Raw genomic sequence first — 24633 nt, 5'->3', positions numbered from 1 at the left:
CACTGATGTTACTTTTATTAATTTTACAGAAACTTCTTTCAAAAGTAACTCGGTGTTAAGCTACTAGCGACCCATTTAAACAGCTTAGTCAAATTTTACTGACACAGTTTAGGGTAAGTACCTTGGTCAAGGACACGACAGCAAAAGGTGGGGCTTGGATTTGCAACCCCCTGAGTCCAGAGGTAGTGGCTGTAACCACTACACAACCTGTTGTTAATGTGGCGTTGACACATTGTGGTCGAGTCTCTGTGAATCAAGGTAACCATTATGGTAACACATTTTGGACATCAGGTCATGTCAGATTGTTTGAAAGTGAGTCCTGCAGACCAGAGTCCAGCATGTTACCCAACTGTCCTTATACTTTTATCCTCATAAAAGGAATTAAACAGGTTCCTTCAAGATGTGCAGTTTAATCAGTGAATTAGAGCTGCAATGTGGTCATGAAGCTGTGTTAGTGGTCAGTCAGTAGTGTAGAGGTGTAGTAGTACGCAGTGGTGGATGGCTCACTCGGCTTTTGTGAGCTGTAGCCACTTTTTGTTTAAAAAAAAAATGTTACACTACATGTATTTTGTTTATTGTCTATAAATGCATGTTTTGTATGATTTGTTTGCCAATATTCCACAATACTCATTTTTCCTCACTGCCTAACCTTTTCACTCTCTTCTAACAATTTATGACAGTGAAAATTAGGCAGTATGTCACAAAACTAATCAGAAGCTGTAAAAAAGATCTTTTACATTCTTATACTATATGCCCTAGGAAGAAGACAGATGTTTGACACATGCACATGTTGAGTCTAGAGTTTTATTTGGACATGCTCTAACCAGTTCTATGTAGTTCAGCTCTCTGTAGTTTCTCTAATAACAAGACAAGACTGGAGAATGTGGGGAGAACATGCTAACTGTGCACACACTGAGCTGGATTGGAACCTACACCCAAAGCCGCAGCCCAGGAGCAGAGGAGGCACCATCACTACCTACTGTGCCACCATGCCGCCCACCGATGAACTAGTTTTCTGTAAATGATGGATGGTTTTAATGTCAGTATTTCTTGACTGCTCTTTGTGCAGAGAACCCCTGAGCTTGTGAGTCTTCTTAACAGAATTCATTACCAGCATCATCTTAATAATATCACACAGGATTGTGTGCTACACACTCCATAGAGGAAAGGAGTACACAGATTCAACCATGATGGCTTTTGATTACCTTTTGTCAGTATTCCAAATGTGTCAGTCATAAGTGTGAAAACGAAGTGTCTGGGGGTGTCCAATAAAAATAATTCTGATTAGTCCTTTGTTTCTGTCCTGTTGGACACCATTGAAATTTGTCAGCATGTTTGTGAAAATCTGTCTGATAGCAGGGCTGACCCAGTTTGGTATTGAAAGTGTTGTGTGTGTATGTGTGTGTCTCATTGAGCCCGACGTGTTGCTCCTTATTATGGAGAGTCTTCAACACAAAGCAGCCACTTAATACAATTCTCACTCCTGTTTCCCTGTAGGCCCGTAATGTGTCCACTGGGGAGCTGGCTGCCATTAAAGTCATCAAGCTGGAACCTGGTAAGTTCACAGTTCATTACGCACTGCTTTTTTCCTTTCTAGCTGGAAGTAAGCGTGACAGAATGGGTTTTCTTTTAACTTGGAAATAAATCTGGAACTGGAACAGGGCTGTCCAGCTACGGTCCCGTAGAGCCAAATCCAGAAAGTTTCTGCTTCATCTTGCTTGTGAACCACCTGATTCAACCTCCTGGCTTTACTGTACTTATTTAATTTGCCCAAAAAGCTGTTGGAATCAGCCAGACAATTTGAATATCCCCACCTTACAAGAACCCTCTGGCTAAAACACTTTTCGTTTTTGAATCCATGTGCACAATGACAAGACAAAAAAATACTGCACAGCCTTTGTGAGTGAACTTTTCTTGGTGAACTACTAACATTTTCCTGTCTTAAAAATTGCCTCCCCTGCTTTCTTTAAAATATGAGCAACAAAACCAAAGGCAAATCATGTGAGAAATATCCTGTCCAAGAATGCACGTGGCATGCCTCCAACAACCCTGTTTACACATGGTGGGCATGGCGCACAATTCCATAGCTGCGTAGTTCTCCTCACCACAAATATCCGTGTGTGCATTCCACAGGGTACATAAGACTGTAGTCTGTTCCAGCAGCGTCTTATTTCTGTCATCAACCTCCTTGGTTTTCCCAGAGGGTGGATCTGCTCGCCTTCTCTAAGCAAACACGTTTTGGAACCAAGAGGGTAATCAGTGTTTTGCTTGGCCTTTTCCCAGGGTTAGTGGACATTGGTTTTGTTGAAATTCATTCTAGCAGGTTGATCAGATTTAAACCTATTACTTTACTTAGCTAAGAGCTCCTCAGCTATAACTGAAAAAGTTATTAGAAATTTTTCTGCAGAGCACAGTGTTTTCTGGAATAACAAATGGGTCCTGTTTTCCTCCACTGGTAGAGAACATGACTCCACAAGACCCCTCTTCTCATTGCATCACTACTTCTTTTGTTGTCCTCATCATTAAGTGGCTTGCCTTTTTATGCATTTTTTTTCTTTTTGTTTAGTGCTTTGTTATTTTATAGTTGTCTTGATGAATATGTGATGTCAAAAGTAATATGTGAACATGAAAGGGAAGGTGAGCAGACTGGAGTGCTTGTGCATTAACATACAGAAACTCACAGAGAATAATAAAATTGCATTTCTGTGTTGTGACAACTTGGTTATCACTGCCTTCCGGACTTTTTCATGTTATTATTCTTAACATGTCTGCACACTTTTATTTGTACTTTTCATACTGGTCTAAATGTGATATTTTCCTGTCATCTTATGGTTATCGTTATCATACCCTAGGGTTGCACAGTTCATGATTTATTAAGTGTTACCTATCCGGGGGGTTTTTTTTTTTTTTTTCCTTTCTCCTCCATTCATTTTCTGAACTCGGCATATTTCGGGACAAAATTTTTCAGGGTGGCAGGTGCATATTTTGACTTTTGGAGTGATGGAATGTATTAATTTTCCCAATAAGAGATGATAGAAATGTGTAAAGGAAACTCTCCTAATGGACATTCACAGGAACTAATTCCATCTGCTAACTGGCACAAAGTGAATTCAGCATAAATAACCTTCAACAGTACTAGAATTAAAATAGTTAGGTATTTGCAATATTGGAACCACCATCTTTAGCTGCACTTTAGTTAGTTGAAAATACTTCTACCTGTAAAAGAGTTATTTAGTAAATGTCAGTCTTAAATTCCTTACTCGCTCACTGTTGATGATGACTCCACCCACTGCAGGATCCTGGTGCTTGTGAGCCTTTCCTGGAAGTATAGGGCACTAGGCATGGCAGGTTACACCCTGAACAAGACATGCTTTTTGTGAAGGTTAAGGGTTTCCTCTGTGACACTGATTCATGTTGCTCAACAGAGGTTGGAACATTCACTTGGAGTGGAAAGAGTGCTTTTATCAGTTAGAGCTGCATTTTTAGGAATATATATTTTTGTCAGTCTTGTTCATTGGTCTCTTTTTTCAAAATCACGTTCCAGCATCCTCTAATACCAACCGTACTGTCAAATGTGTCCAGGTCTCATTTGAAGTACATACTTCCCTCGTGAAAAAGGCCCCTTCCTGAGTCACAAGAAAGTGTAATTTGGAGACTGAAATTTGAGAAATGAGCTGTCAACTCATGTATGAGAAATGCCTTAAGAAAACATATTTTAATTCAAAATACACGTCTTGGTGTTGTCAACCCCCCACAAGCAGTGCATGGCTTCTCTTGAGTATGTCAGTTGTTAAACGTTCCTGCCTGTTTTCTCAAATGTGTCAAAAGTCTCTTCCTCTGTAATAATGATGTCCCCTAAAGCAAAAAAAGTTTTAAAGAAAGGGCCAAAAGTTGAAAATGCAGAGAAAGACCTTATGTAAAACTTGAAGTGGTAAAACACATATAATTGTCTTGAAAGGCAGTGCCATTTTAAATGATTTGTATGATTTACTATTTTGCAGAAATGAAGAACTTGTAGTCTGCTAATATTGTAGTTTGTTCTGCCTGTTAAGTAAGGCAGAAAAGGCAAGAAGTGGCCTATTTTGTATTATATTTGAGCACTGAATGGGAAATCAAAATTTGTGTGTTTTCTTTGAAAAGTGGAGAAATGTTTGGCAACATGTTTAATGCACACAAGTAAAGTGGTGGCAATTAGCCAGGAGGTAGTGTAGTGGTTATTCACAAATTTGTGACGTCAAAGGTGTGTGTGTGTGTGTGTGTGTGTGTGTGTGTGTGTGTGTTTTTCGTTGGTTTGCTGTGGAGGTGGGTGAATGATACTGGGGTGTTTAGTGTTGTGGATCTAACATTGTAAGTCATCTTGAATTAAGTTCCCGGTCAAGTACTGCTATTTATACTGGGTAAAAATTTAGGGTAAGTACATTGCTGGAGGGTACTACAACTTAAGGTAAGGCTCGAACCTGCAACCTTGGGGTTCAAAGGCAACAGCTCTAACCACTACCCTGCCAGCTGTCTTCTAACCTGAACTGTTCCAGTAAAACATCTCTCTATGTAAATGGTGTAAATTGTATGCTGCTTTAGATGAATAAAGTGGTAAATCAGCAAAGCGACAATGTATATCAGAAGTTTAAATGGTAATGAACTTCACTTAACCTGCTGGGCATAATCTGTGTCACAGAGATGTTGGAAACGTATTGTACACTCCAGTAATCTTTTCACTTAGCACCTTTCTCACCTATTATCTATTTAGCACTTTCATCCAAAGGAATGAAACCCTGCAGCCCCTTCATAAATTGCTTTCCACAGTTAAGCTCTTTTGTAGGTAATATTTAACCCAAGAACTTGCAAAGAAAAAATTTCTGTAGATCCCTATTCGATTGAAAGCTGTCCCTTGAAAAGCTGCAGTCTGTATAATTTGGTACTGTGTGATTGTGGCGGTTGGATAAACAACAAAAAAAGAATGAATTTTTATGTTCCTGAGCTCACTGAACTGTCAAAGTAGTAGTTAACATGATGAGTAATGTTTGTGTTCTTCTCAATCATGTAAATTCTTCAGAGTCAGTCTTTGGAACACAGCTTTGATTTGTTTTGAAATCACTTACTGCACCAAAAAGTCTAAGGCAAAAGAATTTATAAAACTTTTTAAAAATGAATAAAACCTTTTTTCAATCAAAACTTAGTTTTGATAAAACAATTGGGACCTGAAGTTAGACCCTTAAAGCTATAGTGTGATCAAGTTTTGTGCTGCTTTATGTTGTCATGCTAAATATGCACCCTCAGCAGATGCTGCCATCGTATGCAGCGTTGAAGACACATGCTGGGTTTGTGCCAACAGCCAAACAGGAAAGTTGACAAAGAAAACTGTAACCTCCGTGTTGAGTTTATTTCAGGCCCTGTTTCTGCTGCCTGCTCTCCCAAACTCACTAGGGGCGGTGGCGCTAATCGAAAGTTAATGCGCCTGTGGGTAGAGACACAGCGGTTGCCTCTTGTAGGCACTTTCCGCAAAGATGCTTTTGAGACCATTTTAATGCATTAGAGCTCATTTTGTGTGTGATGCTTTTTTATGGGCAGCTTGGTTGACTCACCGGACGATACCCACACCTTCCACATGTGAACCTGAGTGCTCCGTGCCAATGGAAAGCTGTCCCTGTGCACGCACACATGTTTTTGGACTCTCTTCAACAACTCACATATGTGTGTGAAACAATGTCTGCATCAGTTTGGTAGGATTCTAAACTAAAAATGGCAAGTTAAACCTTTGTGGGCACCAGAGACTCAGAGGTGGAAAGAACTGTGAGGGACTGGTTGAACAGACAAACAGTTCTTTTGTGACTGTTTTCAAAATCTTGTGTGTCGTGTGGTGAATGGTGGTGACTGTAGAAAAGTAAATACGGGCAATAAAGGACCTCAGTTCAAGCATTATTTTGCGTTTTGTTCGTTAAAATATTGTCATTTAAACAAAAGTCATGGAGGTGGAGGCGTTACTTTTCATTCAGCAATGGTATAATTTTGTTTGGAGGAGTTTAGCCAAAAAAACTTGGGCATGTGAGTGATTCCCTAATGGACTGACACATTTTTACCCTCTTTATATCAAAATATTCATCAAAATGAATCGGCCCGCTGAAGTGGCCCATCGAACCCCATCGTACCAAATTCTAAAGCTAACCGCAGTAAAGTGGACAAATATCTGGGATCTCACAGTATAAAAACATGGTGCACCATTATGGTATTGCTGTTTTTTGTTTTAATTTTTAAACTTCATTTAAGTCATGACTTTTCTGTATGACTTAAAATGGATATGTGTAACTTGGGAGGTCTGAAGCACTATTTTGTCATTGAATTAGATATTTTAAAATTCTCCCAAAAAATACCCCTATTGCAATTTATTTGCAGTTACCCACATAATTTCATAAGCTTGCTGTATTTTAATAAATTATTCTAATAAGAAACATAAAAATGTACCCTGAATTCATACAGTAGAATTATCTAGTTGTGTGTATATATAGGTAAATAATAACTAGCTTAAACATAGTAAGTCACTTAAGACTCTGAAGTGTCAGCTGAATAAATAACCATAACAGTTTACGTCTATTCATTTAGTAGATGCCTTTTTCCAGAGCGACTTACATTGAATGCTGCGTTGTATTTAGGTAATACCTTTTCATTCAAGTTGACTTACTGGAGCTATATACACCACACTACAAGATCCTACAGTCGATCACTCCTCTGTAGACCAGAGAAACACTCTCTCTCATACGCTATGGGCAATTTAGAATCCCCGATTCACTTCAAACACGTCTTTGAGAGGAAATCCATGCGATCGCAGGCTGAGCAGGGATCGAACCCACATCCTCTCGCTCTATCCAGGCATTGTGAAGTAACAGCGCAACTCACTGTGCCTCCATGTCACCCCAATTATAGGCATAATTTTGTATTTTTTATAGCAGGCAACAGCATCCAGACTAATAAACAGGACTCTGCCTGCTGTGAATTACAAGTTAAAATGTCATGTGTTGGTCAGTGTGATGGTTATATGTATTTTGTAAAAGAATGTTTTCCAGGTTTACAAATGGGATAAAAATTTCATGATTTGACAAAATAAGTTTACTATACCCCTGCTTTTTGTTTAATGAAGGTAAAACTTGTTATGCAGTTCTTTATCTGCTCTAGGAAAACACATTTTGGGGTGTCAAGGTCAAATATGCTACCTCCACCAGACAAACAGTACTGCTGGTCTTAAGTGCCAAAAAAAAGTAGCTGGTTGAAAATCCATTTTTTCTTGTCTAATGAATGCATGTTAGGCCCGATCAGTAATGATGGCCACATTTTCCCCATCAGATTTTGCAGTTTGCATTTACTGTTTATAATGTGGCTGATTTTTGTCATCTGTGATTCCCCCCCCCCCCCCTTTTCTTCTTCTTCTTCTTCTTTCAGAAATGGAATGCTACATTATGTCCTAGTCCATGAAGACTGGGCCAGTAAAATATAATTGGGGAAATAAACATTCACATAACAGTCAAACTGGAACATTTTGAGAGGCTACAGCTATGGCTTTTAAAACCTTCAGTTTAAATATCATGCATTTATTTTAAAGATCAACTGTTGAAATGTGTCTTCATCAGCTTTGAAATGCACTTTTTTTTTCTTTTTTTTTTTTTTTTTTTTTTTTTTTTTTTTGAAATGCAGTTGTAATGAACTGTCAGGGAAACTTTAAACTGCTAACTAAATTATGGTACTCAAAATCATGGGAAAAAAACAGATCATTAAATAAATAACAATGTTCTAGAATTAAATGAAGAATGTAAATAGTCGTACTGAACTGCACACCTCTTCTTCCTTCTCTCTTACCTCTGCATGAATTCGGCTGCTTTCCTCGACTTTCTTTTTACGCTTGCTTGCAAAGCTCAGTCCTTGACGACCAGCACTTGTCTGTTCGAAGATATGTGTCGAGATTTTATTTATTCATTGATTGATCCATTAGTGCTTCACTTGCCTTTCTGCAGATTCTCTGTGCCTGCTACATTCCATGTATATCCCAACCTAGTTTGTATTCTTGCATTTCTGATCTTCTCATGCTTTGAGTCACCCAAGGCTGACATAGCAAATCTGACCTTTTCAATATTAAATTCCTCAGCCAAGGACAAAATATAAAGCTGTAACTTATAGGATGTCCTGTAGAGCCCAAGGCTAGTGAAGCTAGGTGGAAACCCTAGTCAATGCCAGTGAAAGATGTTTACCACCTTCTCCAAAAGCTCATCTGTGATGGCTGCAATATTGTTTAATACTAAATAGAATCTATTTTATTTTGCTCACTTAAAAGCAGTTTTCAAAAGTATTTACAATAAAAAAGAAATGTTACAACACAAAAGCAATTTACATTTAAATGTCAGCATTTTTTTTTTTAAATTACATCCATAAACGAACAAAACAATCCACACATTATTAATAACTTCTTATGGAATGCAGGGTCTCGGTGATCAAGAGCCTATCTTGATTGTACAGGGTGCAAGACTGGGGACACCCTTGTCAGATTACCAGTCGTTCTCTCTCTCTCTCACACACACACACACACACACACACTCACACTCACACTCTCTACAGGCACTTGAGAAAAAAAAGTTCACCCAAAAATATATCTTTGCATTGTGAGAGGGACATTTTTTTTTGGTCTATTTTAATTTAGGGAAAGAAGAATATTACTCCTCTTGGTTGGTTTAGTCTGGTATTTCAACTTTGATTTTTCGCTATAGGGTGGTCCAGATTGTCTCCTGATGACATACTTCTAAATTTCATTACATTTACATCTATTTATTTAGCAGACGCTTTTGTCCAAAGCGACTTCCAATGAACTCTATGTAGTGTTATGAGCCCACACACCGTATTCACCAAGGTGACTTACACTGCTAGATACACTACTTACAATGGGTCACTCATCCATGCATCATTATTAATGTATGTAAGCTTTCTTGCCAATGTCAAGGCATCGTACCATGAAGAAGACTTAAAATGATGGTTTCTAGAAATCAATTCCGTCAACAGCTCCTTGAGCCTTTCTCAACAACCGCCGTATGTACTGAGCTTCACGAAGCTAGTATTATATGGTAGTGCTGCCATTTGGAAAGGAAGTTATGTGAGTTGTCTTTTCTTGCACCTGCAATATGTGAAAGTTGTGGACTCAATTTCCTTCATTCCTCCATAAAATTGAGCGTAATTTGATATTCATACTGGATATTCTGTACTGTTTCCATTATTTGTTTCAAACCCCTGTATGTTATAAAATACTAATGCAAAGATTAAATAGGGTTTTGACTCAAATTGCTTTCTGCTCTTAGATGCCTGTTATGTATCTATAATATCGTAACAGTTGCATCTATACCTTGCAGCTACATCCATGGTCATAACATATAGTATATGATATGAAAATGCAAAAAATAAACATTGGCAGCACATGAGTGACTTTCCATTTGGGTTATTTTCCTTGTGTTTTTCTGCTTATGCTTTCTGGCTTGTGACACTGTTGTCAAAGTGGACTGAAGCAGAGAGCTACTTTTGAGTTTTGAATAATGGATAGGGCCACCTCTGAAATTCCTGATCCATCTCTTTCAGTGTCAACCCAGATCTTTATAGCGGTGGGTCCTTCTGAGTGGGCTCTGCTTTGCATTGCTGGGGTCTATAACTGTGAGCGTTACCCTTTGTGTTCTGACCGTTTTCTGACATCGAGGATTTAATCCCTGCGGGTCCCGTTTGTTTATTATTGCTCTTATTATATTAACCTTTATGTAACCCTTTCTCCATAGAATGTAACTACTTCAGTTCAGAGCAGAATAATAAGTTCCCGACTTTATTCTTGGGTTCAGTGTGCTGAAAGCGCTTTTTTGAATCTAGCCATAACCAAATGTTGCTCCATATGTCTTCTAAAATATTTAAATAGTGAATATAAAAAATAATGGCAGATATCTTGAGCGACCCAAGTTGCTTTGATAGCTATAAGTAAGTAACCTAGATACGTAAGGATTTTTCTCCAGGTCAGGGCAATTGTACTATAATAAAAACTTACACTATTTATTAGCATAAAGATGGCATCCATTCATACGTTTGCATTAACTGCTTGTCCCATTCAGGGTCGTGGGGGTCCAGAGCCAGCATCACTGTACAATGTTGCACAAATTCTATTTTTGCTGAGATGTACGTCACTTTGGACAAAAGCATCTGCTAAATGAATAAATGTCAATGTACAATGAGTTGGTATATAAAAATTAATGTGTTTTTTTAAAATATTTCAGGGAAAAATCTTTTTAGTAAACCATTTCACTTAGTGTTTCTGGTGTTAACTGGATAAGAAATGCAAAGACTCTGTAGGATCCCTCTGAATACTGTCCTTTTAGTCCACTTTGCTAGTTTGGGGCATCCATAAAGGACTAAAGTAAAGGACTGTACAGAAATTCTGAAAATTGTATTGTCTCACATTTTTGGGTCAGATGGGGCTCCCTTTAATTATGTCCTGTGCATTAAATAAGCAATTAAATCATTCAGACTTATTTGGAAACTCAGCTTTTTTTGCTGGGGGTGTTATTTTGGTCAACTTTTAAGGATTCTTGGGAAGAAAAAACAGGAAGCGTAAAGAGGGAATCAAACATAAAGCAAGACGCCGGTAGCAAAGCCAGTTGATGCTTCATGGAGGAGCTCCCCTCAAAACATTCCTCTCCACATCCAATACATTGACCTTCACAGCCCAGGTGACCTAAAAGCAGTTGCCTTCCTCCTTGGCCTCATTTGACGTACTCCTCCTGAGCAACCATTGGGCTTCAACCAGAGAGAAACACGTGTACTCTGTATTTTACTTGAATTGTTTCCTACCTTTACACCTTTGGATGCTTTTTATATTACACACACACACACACATTTTCAGAACCGCTTGTCCCTTACGGGGTCACGGGGAACCGGAGCCTACCCGGCAACACAGGGCGTAAGGCCGGAGGGGGAAGGGGACGCACCCAGGACGGGACGCCAGTCCGTCACAAGGCACCCCAAGCGGGACTCGAACCCCAGACCCACCGGAGAGTAGGACTGTGGTCCAACCCACTGCGCCACCGCACCCCCTTTTTGCTTTTTATATTATTTTATCTTAATTATTCCAAATGTGTGTTCCAGGACAATTGGAGGGTCTACACCACCTTCATTGTGTATGTGTGTGAGAGAGACAAAACAAATGCAAAAATGATGTGTTTGTGGTTTTGACACTCAGTGTAGCCATACACCTTGATTTTGAGGCATGGTTTTCATTACATGCTGGAGCACATACTGAGTTGGAGGTATGCAGACATGTAAGTGCTACATATCACAACAGATCCACTGAGGACTCCTTTGTGAGTAAGTTGAGTGAAAGTCTAATGGAGGATGTTGGTCTTGAGTTAGGATGCGTTCCTCAGAGTTCTGGATCTTATAGAGAGGGACCCTCAACAGAGCATAAGTTCCAGTCCAACGTCTGTTGAACACTTCCTAAAAGTCCTGTGTCTGGGTTCACTGTTCCCAGGGCAGAGAAAATCCAAAACCTTCCAAGTCCCTGGAAAGTTCCAGATAGAAAACACTCAGCCAAAAAGAAACAAAAGTCAGCTCAGACGGTGTTTCTTTTCTCATTCAATTCAGTCTCGAACCCACAAATTTTCGGTGCCTTTTTTTCCGATTTCAAAGCCGTTTGTCTAGTAGCAAGGGGCAAAGTCAAAATAAAAGCCACTGGAGGTAACAGTTTTCACCACAGATCGAACGGCTTCTTTGCTTATGCTTCTTAAGTGCCGCTTTGAATGGGTTTAGTTTACTGTTGTGGCACAAAAAATATGGTTGGATTGCAGACAAGTTGTATGAATTAATGCACAGCCAGGTTCTTGCTCACCCGCAGAGAAGAGTTCAGCTACGTAAAACTCAGCTGCACTGACAAATGACATACAAGAGGTTTCAGTGGTGTGACACTAATATGCACCAAAAAAGTGCTGCATACAGTGAAACAATGTAGAGCAGGAATATTTTTCCTACAAGAAATAATAGAAATCGTCATTGATGTGGATCAAACAATGGAAAATTATGCAGACTTATTCAACTTTTTTTAATCTTTTTTTCTTGTGATGTTGCAGATTCCGTTTGATCAACGGCTTAAAGATACTCTGTAAAAGTAAACAGGAAATGCAAAAAAATTGGGTTGTCATATAAAAATCCAAACACGGTAAATAAAACACACAAACCGGCACCAGAACCAGAGCAAATCGATGTTCCATGGAAGAGAACAATGTGAGATTTGTGAAACAAGAAATGCTTCAACTCTATTTCATATTTATATTGCCCTTCCTTTCCAATTACTTTTATTTATCTTTTTTTTTTTATTACTGTACTTGATAACTTTCTGGCTTTATGATTTTGCTGATGTGATGAGTTTCTGTATTAGAGGAAGTTGTCAGGATGCCATGCATGATGGTAGTGAAATAAATTCTGTAGTAGCAGGAAGCAACAACAAGCATCGTCTTATTGCTGCATAAAACATTTAGTACTGCAGACAATACGTTGCTGTAATACAAAGTTTTATGGAAAATTTTCTGATGACAGCTTTATCTGATATTTTAACAAACCCTACATGTGAATAAATTCAGGGATTAAGCTGTATTGTTAAGATTTTATTAAGTTGCATAGCAATTTAACTTAGGAGCAGACTTCCTTATTTTTAAAACACAGTCTTTAAAAAAAATTCTGCTTAATAGATTTTCATGAAAAAGTACTCTTAAAGGTATTTTTTTCCTAAGTCAGTATTTCCATTAAAAGAAAGATGCAGTTTTACTGATTTATACAGTGGGATGTTTTTGCAGAAGCAGTCCAGGCTAAGAGCCACCAGCAAGGTTTCATTCCGAAATGTGCAGCACCATCACTCAGATGAAATGTTAACTAAACCTACTGCTCTTATAGCTCTCATGGCTGGCATTTTTCACTGTCCACACATTCCTCCCCCCCACCCCACTTTCTCATATTGTGAGGAGAAGACAGCAAAAACACAGCCTTTGAGCTCCAAATGCCATGCTGAGTTGCGTTGTGGGTCTACCATCAGAGGATTTAGAATACTGCGATCAAATTATTCCCATTATGTTACATGTAATATACAAACACGGAGAACATGTTTTGAAAACTGTACAGCGATCTAATTAAAGGATAAAGATAGCATATTTCCCAAAGGTTTTTGGAGGGCTGAATACTTGCTCAGCTAACAGCAGCAAACAAATTGATTTATGTGAAACCTTCATGGTGGATGTGCAGCTCAGGTGCAGGAATTTGGATAAACACATTGAGCCCCAGGGCACCGTGGTGGAACTGCACCAGAGGAGGTCTAAACATCTATACGTTAAGCTGCAAGACTTGAATGATCGTAGTAGCGATCAGTAGATTTTGTGTTGGTCTGTTCAGTGAAGAAAATGAGAACATACTAAATCTAAACTTCTGGTTTTTCCGAAAAATTGTTTTTGGAACGCACCACGTAAAGTCAGAATGGAAGGGTTTCTCAAACAGCCTGATCCTTTTTGGATCTTTAACTGGCAACCATGTTTCATTGAACAAAATATAATCTGCTACCTTTTGAATGGATGCATCGAAACAAAACACATCCAAGAAACATTCTCTTAATTATGGGCTCACCCGAGAAAAGGCAGAGTAAAGCCTCTCCCATTTGTGTCGTTCTCCAAACTGCTACACATTTCCCTATGATCTGTACTTTCTGACATGCATTTTGGCATAAAAAGCTGAGACAGAAACTTGAAAAAGCCCATGTTCTCCAGTGCATTCATCTGACCTTGAGACCCCCCCCATCTGTCTCATATGTAAATTAGTCTGGTTTGATCTATACATTAAATAATTCAGCTGTCAAATACTTCATATCACAGCCTCTTTGAAATATTGTGCTACAACCTGTAGAACGATTATCATTGTCTAATAGCAGGGCGAAAGGATCGTTTACTTTACACTTCATTAATTTTGCCTTATTAATTTAATAACAAACTAAATGCTGCTCGTTAGCTGAACCTCAGCATATTGGCACATAATGGAAATGCTGAGGGGAAATTTAGGATTGTGAGGATAATTAATTATGTATTAATTAATCATTAATTGTTACACTTAGTGAATTGTAATTCGGCACTCCCCCCAGACAAAACTTACTTGGCAGAGGCCTTAATTGTCAGTTTCTCTTAAGCATCACTAAAATGAGGTGCTAACTGAGAAATAGTGCTCATTTCAATCAGCGTAAAGTGATTAGTTATGGCAGTTTTGTTTATAGTTAGTACCCATTTGGAGCTGCATGTCTTTTTAATTTGTCTGCCTAATTTGTGACCTGATCTTAGTATATTTGGTGGGTTCATGCTTTATTTATAGGAAGCTAAACCTGCTAAATCAGTGGGTCCTGTACAAGGTCAAAATGGAAGCATTACCATTAGATATCTAATGGATTTAACAGCCTCTTACAAGGTAGTACATTCTCATTTTCTTGCTCAGCAGTTTATCTGAATCTATTGAAAATGGAACAAATTAGAAGTAAGCAGTCATATTATTAGTGTAATAGTGATGTATATGTTTGAAAGAATTTTTAGTGAAATGGTGTTATTCTAGGGACAGATGATAGGTGTTCCCATAAAAAATAATAGGTATAGCCTCTTCAATATGTGGACCACCATCTTCCAAGCATCTTTTCATATACAAAGTAAGTGTGACATTTCAGTCTCTTAAAATTCTTATTCTCAGTTAATCAGTTACCAACATGGTTTGAATAAAGTTAGATTTTTCCGTGATGCCTCACGAAGAAGTTGAGACTAAAGATGAATGAATATGAGTTCATGTTTAGTTTTTCATGCCTTAAAAATGTCATTGTTTTCTCTGTAACCCCTACAGAGAGTTCTCATTACTGAAACAGGATTTGTTGAGAATTTTGTTAAAATAAAATGTTCCATCCTTTGGAAGACATTAAAGGACCTAAAATTTTTGCTAGATCATCATGGCTGCCACTATTGTGAGATCAAAATGCTAAGGCCTTCTCACAGCCCTAAGACAGTTTTTTCTCTTATGGTTTCATCTGATGTTTCTAAGACTGACCCAGTTGCAAGTTAGTTTTATGCAGGAACACATGTTAGTTTGTGTCTGTCTGTATGTAGGTGTATATATATATTAAATTTTATTTGAGAGGCATTGCAGCTCAAATCTTGATGCCCCTTTATGATCTTTATTTTGATTAAGTCTTTTGTTTTGTAAAGTTACACAGTGAAAATATTAAAATTGACAACTGGACAGATTAATCTGGCAGTTACTTAGAATGAAGTCCTGCACCATCATTGTTCTTGATGACATCATACTTTTGGCTGGGAAGGCTTTGTTTGTGTTGTCTGTTTACAGCTAGGCGACATTAAGGACCTGGGCAGAGAAATAGAACAGACCTTTGGACTGGATCCCATGATCCCCAGCGAGGTGAAACGCAGTCATTGAAAGGCGCTTCCGTCTGGTTGCCGGTAGCCTATCAGGACCGTTTCCGCTTTTGTCCTCCTCACTCAAGCTATGGCGGACACCTTCCCCACAGCAGCCGTCCCCTGAGCCTGTCGTGCGTCCTCTGTGTCCTCCCTTTAAGCACAGGAGAATTCTAGAAGGAAAAGAAGGCATATGAGCACCATGCAGAGGGTTTGGCGTATGGAGAAGGGTAGATCACAGAACATAACCTCCCTCGATACTGTGGGACCCCCTTTGAAAGGGGCAGACTGAGCTTAAGGTGGGAGAACAGAGAGAGCAGACCAGTATTTAAGGAGAGTAATGTGGACACACTTTGCTCCCTTTACCTTGGGCCTAATTTACTGTGACATGTCAGATATTGACTGAAACAAGCACAGTGGATCCTCAGCAGCTGGAGTTTTTCCAAAATATTTTTATTCCATTCTTCTCAACGAGCTCTGTCATTCTGAAGCCAGGTGCAGTAAGTGTAGTAAGACGAGCTCCCAGGATGGACTGTCACCACAGTGTGTGCTCAGTGCTGGCAAAGCGCTGCCGCCTTGCCCGTTCCCTGATCTCAGTTTTTTTCCCCTCACAAGTGGCCGCTCTTTTCTGGCTCCAACAGATAGTAGTCCAGCATTTTCATACCTTTTATTAAAGCAAGTAGTTAATTCTCGTGACATGGTTTCTGTGTTGGCCCTCTACCTCCAACTCTACTTTGTTGTCACAGTGGTTGCTTAGCAGCAGTGACGTCAGGATCATTGAAGCGCTTGCCCTCTGAGTTTTCCATTATAAATATGCTTGATATGCAAATTGGTGTCTTTTTAAATGTATTTTTTCTGACATGGGAATAAGTAATCCAGACAAAGTATGTGTAATAAAAGCTCTTTCCTCCCTGCATTCCCACCCTGAATGCCGTGCATTGCTATGGCAACAGCTTGTTACGAACTGGCAAAAGTGATAAACAAGTGAATTGATGAAGGTGACCATAATAACTTTAAAATTCTTGTCTCCATTTAAGAACATGCTACCGGGTTTAAAAAATAAATCAACTCATAATTATGACTTTCCTTTATACCTATTACCAAAATTAGCATGTGATACATATTAGGGAAACAGATTTGTTCGTTTCAGTTTTTCTCAAAATATCCGTCAGTCAATAGGGGAAAGGGGACAATATGTTCATTGTTGTGCTTTTGGATGCAATGGTTATAATAATAACCATACTATATTAATTGCCGTGTGGAAATGACAGAAACACAATTTGATTTGTGACCTGTTTTGTAGATGCAGAGGTCTGATCTATAATCTGTTAATTTGTATTGCACTTCTTTGGCGTGACATTTGGCAGCTTTAACTGATTATGATTCTGAGCGCTATTTTTAACTCGTTTATAAGAACACAGCTTGTCTGTTGAAACCATGAAGTGTGGAGGTGGTATGATTTATCTGTTTTAGGTCATGAAAGAATCTCAAGAAAAACCATATTTTGTTTATCACTATTCTTGCAGAGGAAATATTCCACTTTTCATGTAAACATTTTGACATATAGATTTCATAATCCTGAAAATGTATAGGTTAGTTAAAATCTGCCAAATGTTAGCCAGCAAGACTTGCATGTAGCATTTTTAACCTGGGTAAACAGTGACAAACGTTGGAATTTTTCATGCATTTCTGTGAAAACATGGAACGAATGCATACACATTTCAAGGACTGTAATGTGTTAAGCTTTCCCCTGGCACTCAAAGGTCCTGGGTTCCAATCCCACCTCCTGTTGTAATGTGCTTGATCGAGGTACTTATCCTGCATTGATACAGTAAAAATTGCCCAGCTGTATAAATGGGTAACCCACTGTAAATAACTTGATATTCAAATGGAAAATTCTTCTCAGGTAAATAAATAATAAGAGTAGAGCCTTGAAGACCCCTTGCAATAAGGAAATAACGTTATACCGGATGGCAGTAGTCCTATAAAATTTCTCATTCTTTACATGGCCTGCCCGCGTTCACAGATTCACATGTCCGTTGTTAAGGAGATTGTCACACCTCTTTCTCAGGTAACGGTTGCATTAGAAATCTGTCGCTGACTAACTTCACCATAATAACATTTTAATGTGTCACTAATGCTTGGTTCCTGACTGCTTTTTTTTTAGGGTATTGTTTCACTGTTTTTGTCAGATACACCTCTTTCTTAGGTGAGAATAACTAGCATTGCCAGCAGACTTCTGCTGCTCCTTCTGTACTCAGCATGCAAAAAATAAAATAAGAAAAGTAAAATATTATAAATACAAGGTTGCTAACTTTCACCAGACATTTTTATTCTTTTCGTGGGAGCCCCTCTCTGTGGCTCCCTTTTGTGCTCATCATGTCGGTGTTCACCCTTTCCCACAGGGGAAGACTTTGCAGTGGTGCAGCAGGAGATCATCATGATGAAGGACTGCAAGCACTCCAACATCGTGGCCTATTTTGGCAGCTATCTGAGGTGCGGCCTATTTCTGCTTTGTGCTTCTCTCTAGTAGGACCTGAACTTCTACATTTATTGTCAATGAAAACCTCCCTGCCTTAACACTCCTGTTGTGTACTGTCAAATTTGACACATTCACAACTTGCACATATCTCTTTGCTATACACCTTCAGGACATCCTCCACACTAGGCATCAGAGCACATTAAATTAGTGATCTGCAGTTTCACTGAATTTTAGGTGTTTTATTTAAATTTTGTACATCTGAAGCATCCTGTCAGATCTGGCCAGTGGTAAGAAATGGATGGGTTAGGCAAATGGCGAATTCAAGAGTTCACACACACCTACCTACAAAGCCACAGCAATAGGTCCCACCCCATATTACTGTCCATCCTGTGGTGGTATTATTTTGGCCACAGTAAAGAGGCCAACATGTTGAGTGATTGCCATAGACTGGTATGTGTTAAAATGCAGCCAAGATATTTGTTTAGAAATCATTTGTAATTTTGTAATAGTACCGCATAAATAATACATACATTTTGCTTATTTTACTCTAAAACGAGTGGTATAATTTCATGTGAATGTGATTTTTAGGCTATAAATCTCAAAATGAAGTGTATAACTTGGGTTAATATCTAGAAATTAAGTTGGTTAAACAGTGTATTAAGATTAAGTGATTATCTGTGTTTTATAATTGCTTGATTAACAATTCTAGTCCTCAAAATATTGGACAGGAACAACAAAAAATAGACTTAGAAAAACATGACTTGGAAAGATACCTGAACGTGAATCCTATTTGGCTCTACTCTTTGCACTGGTTTTTGGGCTATTTAGAGAAATATTGATTGTAACAGAAGTTGTTTCCTTCTTCTTTCAGAAGAGATAAATTATGGATATGCATGGAATACTGTGGAGGGGGATCTCTGCAGGATATATATCATGGTAAGAAATAATGGAGACAGCTAACGATAACGAAATATTGGCTGTGTTTTTCATAATCTTCTGTCTCACAAAACTGAAAGACAAATAGTTCCTGAGTTTCTCAATAAATTTTATCTAACGTAATCTCTTGTAGTGCTAACTTGTCTACAAAATATTATAGTTTGTTCTCTAATGCTTTTAACTGTCTGACTCCCTTACCTGAATTATCAGATGATAAGTTTTTATTTAGTGTTGTTTTCATGTAATTTATTTTGGCTAGAAAACTACTTTCTCACAGGGACCATGTTGAGGGAGGGAACAGCCATGCACTGTATACACTGGCTCCTTAACTTTTGAATATATTTGGAACCAGAAGTCTGTAACTCGGTTTGTTCATAACTCCGATCAGAGGGACTGACACATCTGATTCCGTCTAATTGACCCACCACTAGCTGTACCAGAGACTCCTCTTTTTCACTCTTTAATAAGCAGAACTTTACTGCTTTTTGTGTTTTTGTTACCCCTGAGTCCTTTGGACTGAAAGTCATAAGACCGAGTGCTGTGCGTACAGACAGCATGGACCCAATTAGTGCGCTTAATCTGATCATGAAAGGGAATAACTCCGTGTGTTGATGGAGAAGGCATGCAAATATTAAAACTTCAACTTAAGATCTCTGGGATGCGCCTTCAGAGTGAAATAAAATTTTTTTGGTACTATTTTATTTAACATGTTCGTCTAGTTTTGCTGAAGACAACACAGCGGCAATTTGTGCGCTAATGAGTGAAGTAGAACTGATTTATTCTTTCCTTTCACAAAATGCCACTGCTTTTCTCCATGCCTGCAGTTTCCTTAGCTTGTGCAGGTAGCTCTGTTTAAATGTTAAGTTAATTGATGTTGACTGTATGTTCCTATATGTGTGTGTCTGTGTGTGTTTTCCTCAGTGACAGGGCCGTTGTCAGAATCTCAAATAGCCTATGTGTCACGGGAAACTCTGCAGGTATGCTGTTACTGCTTTTGGTTGCTTGTGTTCTCTATTAGTATTAATATTCAGTGATTGATGTTTACTCCTTGGCTGGGGAGAAAGGGGCAAAACTCCCTCTACCTCAACTGGGCAGGGGAAGGGACTACAAAAGGGGAGTATTTAAGCTAATGATGTGTGTACACTATTATAAACACAGTGCCTAGACCTCGGCACTCCACTGCCCTGCTGCCTGTGCTGGGAGGCAAATTCAAATCCACGGTCATTAACAGCACATTCTAATTATTCCAACAGAATACCCATCCCAGCCTTTCTGCATCCCATTGCCAAGGTTAATTGAGCAGTTTCTCAAGGACAATCACATTACTCTCAGTACTCACAAGTGAAATTGTTTATAAACTCTTTTCTCCTCCCCAGGGTTTGTACTATCTCCACAGCAAAGGAAAAATGCATAGAGACATTAAGGTAAGGCTAATGCATGCCATTTGTATTAATATTTATCTACCATTTCAAATGTGATTAAAGACACAAAAATCTGAAATGGCAATCAAATGATAATCAAGCATATTTGGGACAAGAGTTTAGTGCAGTGTTGAGAATTTAGAGCTTTCAGGCATCTGTTCATAATTATCAAGAATCATCTCATCCCAAGTGCACTGTGTATTTATTTTAACCTGTATAATGGTTTTATTTGTCAGGCATATTTAGAGTTCTTATAATTTAGTGCCTTTTTAACATTGAGTTTGTTTGTTTTCCTGAAGGGAGCAAATATTCTTCTAACTGATAATGGATATGTCAAACTAGGTAAGTATATCCACCAGCTCTTCAGCTTTAACGTATCTAGGACCAGATGTCTGTTCATAATTTGTTTTGTTTTGTATCTCCAAAGTCACTTATACCCCCCCACCGAGTCACAATTATTAAAAGTCTAATAGTACAGGAATTCATTTGTACAAGGCTTGAGGAGTGTAAAAAATCTCAGCCATACCTATGATAAGCTACTGGTAATTTACAGTGACTGAATTTGAAAATACACTGTCTCTAAAAACCTATATAATGCTGCTTGTTAATGCATAAATGTGGAACATCTTGTTATTGATCACCAGCACTCACTAGCACAAGGCTGTACATCTTGCAGAAGCAAATTTAATTATCGCAGTTAGAGTCCTATTGTTTGGGTACATTTTACTGTAGTTGGCTGTTGGCTCAGCTGGTAAACAGGTATTTTTTCTTCTGCTACAAATAAAAATTAGTACCATGACCATTCATTTCCCTCCACTCCTCTTTTTTCTTTGTTCCTGTTATTATTATAATTGTTGGACAACATTTGTATCTTGTATTTGAACATTCTGGATAATTAACTGCAGAAAATTTCTTTAGGGTGCAAAAACTCATTTCATTCTTGTGTAGATTCTTAACCAGCTGGCTAACCTACTTCGCTTTTACCTTTCATGTGTGTCTGCATCTCTCGTGTCATACGTACAGATGCTGTAAATAAAAAAAAGCTCTCAAGCGTTGATATTGCCAGCTGAGGTTTTGAACGATAAGAATAATAAGAATGAGAAGGTGAACTGTAATTGTACCTTGTGTTTGTGTTTGCAAAGGTGTGGCACCTCTCCCCACTAATCTGAAGTCATTTTTCAAATAAATACCCTAAGATGAGCAAAGAAAGGTTGCAGTCTTTGGAAATATTTGAAAATCTCCATTAATTTCTGTAACTACACAAATAGCAGTTGAGTAAATTAGACTTCTGAAAGCACATCCGTATTCATATTCAAGTCTTTGTTTGCCATCTTTTCAACCTTGAAATAACAAATTAATATGAATTAGTGATTAATATCTGATGCTAATTAATTTGTGGTATTAAAAATTCATCAAAATTGTTGTCTCTGCTAAACTCTTCATTTTCCTTGCATAACGTAATAGCAGAATGCATTGGGTCGGTGATTTCAGGAAATGCGTACTGTTTGTGCATTTTATTCCTTTTTTGAAGGAATCTGGAAACTAATCTTGCTGCCTGTGTTTTGATGTTTCAGCCGACTTTGGAGTCTCTGCACAGATAACGGCAACGCTAGCCAAAAGAAAGTCTTTCATCGGCACACCTTACTGGTGAGTCATCCCTCGCAGTTCCACTGCCCTCTGATCATCTTCTGTGGTGTCTGCTTGAATCTTCTGCATGTGTCACTTTTTATATGCCTTCAATAGATTAGTGTTATTAATCATGACTCTTCATTCAAACCAAAACATTCCTTCAAACATGGGTTGTATATGCATTTGATGCTGCCCTGTTGGCTTCCTTTACTCCTGAGGTTGGCATCACTTTCTCCGGTCAACATTATAACGAAAGTGCGTGAAACTGAAAATCTTGACCATAATTTAAAATAATACATCTCACTTGTTTTATGGTATAGCAGTGTTGACTGCTGTAATATTGTTATTTAATTAAAAGAAAACTACCTTGAGGGGAAATGGTGCTCGAAATACATCCTGTCATGAAAACACCCAAATGTACTGGTACTACCTTTCTAAATCCTCTTCCCGACCCAAGTCTCACACACTGTAGACCATACAAGAGGTCAGGAAAACTGCTGTCAAGTTGAGAACCACCATGTCACTCACATTTTCTACCAGCTGCCTTTACCCTTCTTTGTTCCAGTTGCAATGAAACCAAATTTTCCAGTTGCTTTTGCCCATGGCCAGTAAAGGAGCTAAAGGGGAGCGGTCACTAATGTACCTATGTCTGAAATTAGAGAACCTGGACAGCCGTAGTGAATGGATACTCTTTATGACTGTACTTGTTCCTCCAGTTTGGTGCTGTAAAAGAGAAATAATTTGTGTTATTTTCCGTATGAAATATTGTGTGATTGCATGAGAAAATATACCAGACGTAAATGCTTGTTGTTGATATTTTGAGAGGTAGAAGAAAAGAGGGGTGTTCAAGCATATCCCCTGTGTGTGCAGGATGGCTCCCGAAGTTGCTGCTGTGGAGCGGAAGGGCGGGTACAACCACCTGTGTGACATCTGGGCAGTGGGCATCACGGCCATTGAGCTGGCCGAACTGCAACCGCCTATGTTTGACCTGCACCCGATGAGGTGAGCCTGAGGGCACGCATGCTGCTGCCCTGTACGGGGACCATTTCGCTTTCAAGGTTGTCATTGTCACGCTGTCACAGTAAATGGATGCTAACACCACTGATTCTTCTTTCTGTTGCCGCTGCAGTGTAACGCAGCTTAAACTAATATGCATGTATCACAGTAAAATATTATCTTAAATTATGCTGTTGTATGGGTATGCTTGTATGTGTAACTTAACAGTCAATCATGTGGCAGAACACGGATACATACAGTCCAGCAGTAATGATAAAAGCCATGTTTCCAGCACTCAAAATGAGTTGTTTCTTAAATGAATGAGCCCTTATAGGCATTTTTTTTCCAATTGTTTTTGTAGGATTTTGTAGGATTTCTGTGCAGTTTTGTCACTGTTTGCTCTCTTTCAGGGCTCTCTTCTTGATGACCAAAAGTAACTTTCAACCTCCCAAACTGAAAGACAAAGTAAAGTGGTAAGATGTTTTATACATGGAATTGGTACTTTATTTCACAGAGATTTTCTCATGTGTTCACCATATGTAATAATCCTGTGTGCAAGTGTGGTTGTAAGTGTGTGAGTGTATAAATTTCTGGCCTTTCTGCTTAAGTCAACATGTCCTTGACTGATCTGCTGGATTTTTTTCTCAGGAATTCCTTCCTTAGCTAATGTTTTTATTGTGCTTTTAACATTAAAAGCAGAGATGAGAAAAAAAACATGTGAAATCACTGATGCAAATGATCTTTCACCTTGTTTCTGAAAGGTCAAACAATTTCCACCATTTTGTCAAAATGGCCCTGATAAAAAATCCGAAGAAAAGGCCAACCGCCGAGAAACTGCTGCAGGTTGGTGGATTTTCGGGATTTCAAATCAGCTGAGTGCTGGGCTGTGCTCCAGCAGGGTCAGTGGTCCAGGGCAAAGCTGAAATGACAGTGTACAGAAGGGAGGAGCCCGTGTGGAGATGTTCTGACCCCGTGTGTTTTCTGTGCCGTGTGCCCTGTGCCCCAGCACCCCTTTGTGTCACAGCCTCTGAGTCGGACACTGGCCATCGAGCTCCTCGACAAGGCCAACAACCCAGATCACAGCCTGTACCCAGACTTTGACGATGATGACCCTGAGCCTGAGGTATAATGCAGCTTGTTTTTACCAGCACATTTATGTCAGTACATGAGCCCCACATGGTGTTTAACGGCGTTACTGCAGCGCCAGCTTTGTAAAACTCCAGGTTGTTTGTGCTCTTTGTGTAATAAACTCACATCTAGACACCACTTTTCTCAACTTGCAGCCTCGCGTTGTGCCCTCGTGTACCCTCACTGTGTGTCTGCGTGTCTGCTCACATGTCCGCCCATGCATCCCTGTTCTTGTAGTTTAAGTACCGAGGCTTGTTCCTCCCGGTGACGCCGATGTCTCGGCGAGTGGTGCGTTTCGCCATGCGCTCAAAGGTACCAGCCACTCATGTGCACATCGCTGTGCCAGCGAGCCCAGTGTGGCTGCATGTGTTTGGAGTGGGTAGATTTTTGAGGTTTGCACATCTGTAGTGCTGAAAGTGGAACGGTTATAGACATTTTAGGTGTGGATCATTACTAGACAGCCTGCATAGTGACAAAGTAATGCAAAGAACTGCATGAACAAGCCAAGATTGTGGTTATACCATATGGAGTGGTACTCAATTGTCCTACACTGTCAGCTCACTGG

At 39.0% G+C, this 24633-nt stretch overlaps 1 protein-coding gene across 5 annotated transcripts in view; it reads left to right on the top strand.

Annotated features, from left to right (window-relative positions):
* map4k3a (mitogen-activated protein kinase kinase kinase kinase 3a) overlaps positions 1 to 24633 on the top strand; it is a 67603-nt gene that overhangs the window by 20401 nt on the left and 22569 nt on the right. For all 5 annotated transcript variants that reach the window (XM_018750960.2, XM_018750956.2, XM_018750957.2 and 2 more), the window contains exons 2-12: positions 1498 to 1555; positions 17882 to 17972; positions 18830 to 18894; positions 19816 to 19871; positions 20271 to 20318; positions 20615 to 20657; positions 21890 to 21962; positions 22815 to 22946; positions 23351 to 23413; positions 23702 to 23783; positions 23947 to 24063. In XM_018750960.2, coding sequence (XP_018606476.1) covers positions 1498 to 1555; positions 17882 to 17972; positions 18830 to 18894; positions 19816 to 19871; positions 20271 to 20318; positions 20615 to 20657; positions 21890 to 21962; positions 22815 to 22946; positions 23351 to 23413; positions 23702 to 23783; positions 23947 to 24063 — 828 coding nt within the window. The remainder of the gene's footprint in view (positions 1 to 1497; positions 1556 to 17881; positions 17973 to 18829; positions 18895 to 19815; positions 19872 to 20270; positions 20319 to 20614; positions 20658 to 21889; positions 21963 to 22814; positions 22947 to 23350; positions 23414 to 23701; positions 23784 to 23946; positions 24064 to 24633) is intronic.

This window comes from Scleropages formosus, chromosome 16, assembly GCF_900964775.1.
Source record: "Scleropages formosus chromosome 16, fSclFor1.1, whole genome shotgun sequence".
Lineage (NCBI taxonomy): Eukaryota > Metazoa > Chordata > Actinopteri > Osteoglossiformes > Osteoglossidae > Scleropages > Scleropages formosus.
Note: the sequence above shows the minus strand (reverse complement) of the source record. Positions and strands in the feature narration are given on the sequence as shown.